Raw genomic sequence first — 5,863 nt, 5'->3', positions numbered from 1 at the left:
ATGCTCCACTAAATTCCATATTAGCTTTAGGCCAGTGTTCTTTCCGGTCGAGAATTGTGAGATTCATACTCGCGCCTAAAATCCTTCCAATCGGTATTCACCTTTTTCCTAAGTATCGGGATAGACCAATCATCCCTTAAAGTTGAATTCGATTTCAAGTCAAAGTGCATGTTGGGTTGGAGTCGTGTTTGCTTATAGTTGGAGATTCGAGTCGGCCGTGCTGTATTCGGATTTTCGAGAACAAATCGAGGAAGAGGTGATCGGGTTTAAACGACCCACGCGGTAGAGGCTATTGATTCGAGTTGGGTTCTTCAGAACGCAAAGCTATCGGAATCTTGAATCGGGAACACGTGTATCTCGGTTAGATAATCGGTAAGGGTTGGTTTGCAGGTCATACCGAAACCAACTACTAGAGGAAGAATTAGTGGTTAGGACATTCTAAACTGCTATAACCAGCTTATGATCGGAGGAGAAGACTAATTTTTAAGGATCGATTCTCAACACGAAATTGACCGAGTCTAAGGCTAAGGCTCATTACATTTGACTGCAAATCCCAATTTAATTTTTGATTTATTTAATCATTTATCTTAGCAGTTTTAATTATTTAATTTCTAATCAATTTCAAAATCCCCCACTTTACTTTTTATTTGCTTTTTTTTCAGCTGGTACGTTTTGAGTCGTGGGCATGACTCTGGCCACGACCCTTGACACGACATCCTATTCATAAGCCAGACTCGAAAGTTGATTATCGCATCCAATCCCTATAGACTCGACCCTACTACCGCTCTACTACTGATTAAAGCTATTTTGTAGGAAATATTTTTGGTGGATTCGACGCTCATCAATCATTGTTTAATGAGTTTAGTTTGTGTTTAGGAGGAGGCGGTGAGGCTCGAAGTCATGTTTCTTCAATTTGAATCAACATTAAGTTCAATTGTTATCGGTGTGGCTGACGAACTAGGCCGTGCGTGCTTGAAACATGCACCTGACACAACCGTGTGATAAGCAGAGAGGCTGTGTGCGAGACACGGGCTCGATCAATTGGGCCGTGTGGGCTACACGAGCATGGAGGCCCACACGGGTGTGTGGGATTCTAGGCTAGGCCGTGTGATCCACACGGCCAAGGCCAAATTGGGTCGTGTGGGCCACACAGGAGTCTAGGTCTACTCGGGCAGGCCACATGGGCGTGTGAGCCTATTTTTTCTAAAATGATTTGTAAGGTTGCACGGGTCATCCAAGTCGACTGTGAACCTATTGTACGGTCAATAAGCATTACTTAGACCCCAAATCGAGTATTCTGGCTGTCTGATTTCGGTATTGAGCATGAACTATGATATCTGAATTAATTGTATGATCTGATAAATTCCATATTAGCATGTCATATTTGTATATTGCATTGCATTGCGGTTAGGTTGATGTTTTTGGAGGAAGTATTCCGAAAGACTCATAAGCCGAATATTTGGCAGCTCAGCTGCAATTATCTGATTATGTGCTGCATTCGGTACAACATAGTGTGTAGGGATGGTTGGGTCGATTTTATCCCCACATAATGTGCAGGGTTGGACGGAGTTTGTGTGTAGAGGCTGGTGGGTAGGACTCGGTTATTCTGTTCTATTCTACATGTTATATCTGAGATGGGTTAAGGCCCTAATGCGTATCTGATTCTATATTTGAGTGGGCTAAGGTCCACACCAATTCTGTAAAGGGCTCAAGCCCGAACTATATGCAAATATATGACTGATTTCAGATATTGTGCTATGTGTATATTTTTCTGTGGGGATTACACACTGAGTTTGTCAAAACTCATCTTTTCCTGTTTAATCTGTTCAGGTAATCCCCAGCATTAGACTGATCGGTGCAGCAGAGGACTCGACAGTGACCACTACTTCTGCCTTACGATAAATTTACGATTTTATGCTTATCATGGTTTTAATTTTCATATGGGGAATTTTGATGTAGTTATGGCCATTACGGGTTTTTGTTTAAATTTTGGTTTTTCAACATTTTATAGTTTTACTGCTAGTAGTAGAAAAACTCGGGTTTTCAAAATAAACAAACATTTTATCAAAATATTCACGACCACTCAACAGTGTCGAAAGTTTCCGTGAAAGTTAACGTTTTGATAATGATAAACTAAATAGGTGACTTAGTTTGAAAACCAGTGTTAAGATAACGTAGTGTTTTAAAACGAAAAATGAGGTGATAGCAATGATACAATTTCAAAAGCACTATCATGTGACATCGCCAGATTTGGCCATAACATCTAAGCCAGGTTTAGGGTGTTATATTTATTGGTATCAGAGCCAGGTTATAAAACTCGGCTGCGAATTTAGGTTTTAAGTTTGGTTTTAAAGAAATGATTTTAAATAGTTTGAAATATTTTTGGACTAAGTATATGGTACATCGAGTCTCCAGCGCCGAAAACACTCTAGGTAGTTTAACCGAAAACTGCAGTGAGACTACTACTCACGATAACCGACTCTTAATATTCTGATACTGTACTGCATAAAATATCAGTTAATAAATATCGAAACTGTTAACTAATGCATAAAACTATTAATACAAATGAATTTCGAAATTTACGATGAGCGCGCGTGGTACGAGTGGACGGGGTACTAGAGGTCGTGGCAGAGGCTGCAGAGGGGCTCAAACGGGGTCTTCATCATCTAGGAATCTGCCTAACTTTGATACTAATGGGACACTAGTATCACCTGTGACAAAGACTGGGTCTCGAGATCGTGCGGCTGGGGACGACGCACTGTCCCAAGCCATGCTACAGATTTTGGAGAGGGTCGCTGGGCCCAACACTAAAACTAGGGCCGAGCGTCGGTTACGGAATGACTCCGGTCTAATGGGGCTGAGTTATTCAAGGGTGTCGCAGGAGTCACCCATAACGTGGCCAAGTATTGGATGAAGGCCACGAAAAGAATTATGGATGACTTGGACTTTACAGCTGAGTAAAAGCTTAAGGGGGTTGTTTCACTACTTTGCGATGAGGCATATCAATGGTGGATAACCGTTAAGGATGGCACTCAGCTCGAACGACTGACATGGGATCTTTTTAAGACAACTTTCTAGGGTAAATATGTGGGGGCCAGTTATATCGACACTAGGAGGTGGGAGTTCCTTAATCTCACTCACGGGGATCGTTCAGTGGCCGAGTATGAGGCCGAGTTCCTGAGGTTGAGTCGTTATGCGCGAGGCATGGTAGCGACCTAGTATGGGTGTTGTGTCTAATTTAAGGATAGTTTCGGGGACAGTTTGCGAGTTCTGACAGCTCCATAGAGAGAGCGTGATTTTTCTGTTTTAGTTGAGAAGGTGAACATCACAGAAGAGGTAAAGCGCGCTGAGCGCCAAAACTGAGACAGATAAAAAAGTAAGAGGGATCTGGAGCCCTCGAGATTTGGGATGAGGCCTAAGAAAAAGGCCAAGACTGATGGGCCAGTGAGAGTGGGGCCTCCTGTTGCACTTATTGGGGTAGCGCTTCGTGGACATTGTGGTAGACACCATCCAGGCGAGTGTTGGAGGACTACTGGGGCATGTTTAAAATGTTGGTCGACTGAGCATCGTGTTAGACACTATCCATTAAGAACTAGTGAGATGCAAGCTTCAATTACTGAGACTGCACAGCCGCCTAGAGTATTTCAGTAGCCACCTAGGGGCCGAGGTCAAGCCATGGGTGGTAACGGCATGGGCCGAGGGTAAAGAGCACCAGGTAGAGGCGTTGGACCGACTAAGGTGAGACAGCCTGCTTTGGTTTATGCTGCTCATCACCGTGAGAACCGAGATGCTCTGGACGTCATTACGGGTACGTTTTTAATATTTGATGTACCTTATCTTGCACTGATAGACATAGACTGTACACACTCATATGTAGCTAGTATTGTGTCTGAATCTTTGGGGAATCCACTCGAGAGTATTGATACTGAGGTAATTATGTTAAGTCCTTTAGGGCAACCTATCCAGGTTAATAAGTTGTATAAAGACGTTCCGCTCAGGGTCCAAGGGACAGTGTTTCTTATGGAGCTTCCGTTTGGGAGTTTGATCAGATTTTGGGAATAGACTAGCTGGTTAAACACTGGATGAGTCTGGATTGTGCGACAAAAAGGGTTGTCTTAAGGACCGAGGGGGACAATGAGGTAGTTTTGATTAGGGAATGACGTGACTATCTGACTAATGTGATTTCTGCGTTGGCAAAAGAAAAGTTAGTGAGAAAAAGGTGTGAGGCATTCTTGGCCTACGTCAGTATTTTTGGTTCTAGGGACACTTCGGTTAAGGACATCAGAACCGTGAAGGACTTTTCAGATGTTTTCCTTGATGAGTAACTAGGGTTGCCTCCGAGCCGAGAGGTAGAGTTTAGGATTGAGTTGATTCCTGGTATAGCTCCGGTGTCTATCGCCCTTTACCAAATAGCGCCGAAGAAGTTTACAGAGCTTAAGGCTCAAATTTAAGAATTGTTGGATCGAGGGTTTATTCGTCTCAGTGTGTCTCTGCGGGGAGCACCTGTGCTATTTGTGAAAAAGAAAGATGGGACAATAAGGATATGTATCGACTACCGTCAGTTGAACAAGTTAATGATCAAGAATAAGTACCCACTTCCGAGAATAGATGATTTATGTCACCATTTAAGAAGGGCTTCTTATTTTCTAAGAACGATCTGCGATTGGGTTACCATCAGTTGAGAGTTAAGGAGGCCGATGTGCATAAGACGGCATTTAAGACTCGATATAGACATTACGAGTTCCTAATTATGCCCTTTGGTTTGACTAATGCACCAGCGACATTTATGGACTTGATGAACCGAGTATTTCAGCCCTATTTGGACCAATTTATGATGGTATTCATCGACAACATCTTGGTATATTCTAAGTCTGAGGACAAGCATGATAAGCATCTCAGAGTAGTTTTACAGACTCTTCGTGAGAAACAGCTGTATGCAAAGTTTAGTTCGTGTGAGTTCTGGCTTTGAGAAGTAACCTTTCTAGGACATGTGGTTTCAGCTGAGGGGATTCATGTTGATCCTAATAAGATCAAGGCTGTGTTGAGTTGGAAACAGCCGAGGAATATGTCTGAAATTTGTAGCTTTCTAAGGCTGGCAGGATATTATCGGCACTTCGTAGAAGGGTTCTACTTGATCGCAGCTCCGATGACTAAGCTTCTACGTAAGGGAGTTCTTTTCGTTTGGACTATTACGCACCAAGAGAGTTTTGATAAGCTTAAGATTATTTTGACTCAAGCTCCTGTTCTGAATCTGAGTGGGCTAAGGTCCACACCGATTCTATAAAGGGTTCAGGCCCGAACTATATGCAAATATATGACTGATTTCGGATATTGTGTTGTATGTATATTTTTCTTTGAGGATTACACATTGAGTTTGCAAAAACTCACCCTTTCCTATTTAATCTATTCAGGTAATTCCCAGCATTAGACGGATCGGTGCAGCAGAGGACTCGACAGTGACCACTACTTCTGCCTCACGATAAATTTACGATTTTATGCTTATCATGGTTTTAATTTTCATTTGGGGAATTTTGATGTAATTATGGCCATTACAGGTTTTATTCAACTTTGTGTTTTTCAACATTTTATTGTTTTACTGCTAGTACTAGGAAGACTCGGGTTTTCAAAATAAACAAATTTTTTATCAAAATATTCACCACCACTCAACAGTGTTGAAAACTTCCGCGTAGGTTAACGTTTTGATGATGATAAAATAAATTGGTGACTCAATTTGAAAACTGGTGTTAAGATAACGTAGTGTTTTAAAACGGGAAATGGGGTGATGGCAACGATACGATTTCAAAAGCCCTATCGTGTGACATCGCCAGATTTGGCCATAACGTCCAGGTCGGGTTTGGAGTGT

At 42.2% G+C, this 5,863-nt stretch overlaps 1 protein-coding gene across 1 annotated transcript; it reads left to right on the top strand.

Annotated features, from left to right (window-relative positions):
• The first annotated feature begins 4,834 nt into the window (after positions 1 to 4,834).
• On the top strand, positions 4,835 to 5,284 carry LOC108468332 (uncharacterized mitochondrial protein AtMg00860-like). Its single transcript, XM_017769223.1, has 2 exons — positions 4,835 to 4,952; positions 5,001 to 5,284. The coding sequence occupies exons 1-2, from the start codon at positions 4,835 to 4,837 to the stop codon at positions 5,282 to 5,284; spliced, it is 402 nt and encodes a 133-aa protein (XP_017624712.1).
• Positions 5,285 to 5,863: the final 579 nt, after the last annotated feature.

Source organism: Gossypium arboreum, chromosome 8 (genome assembly GCF_025698485.1).
Source record: "Gossypium arboreum isolate Shixiya-1 chromosome 8, ASM2569848v2, whole genome shotgun sequence".
Taxonomy (NCBI): Eukaryota; Viridiplantae; Streptophyta; class Magnoliopsida; order Malvales; family Malvaceae; genus Gossypium; species Gossypium arboreum.
This window is presented reverse-complemented; position numbering and strand designations above follow the sequence as displayed.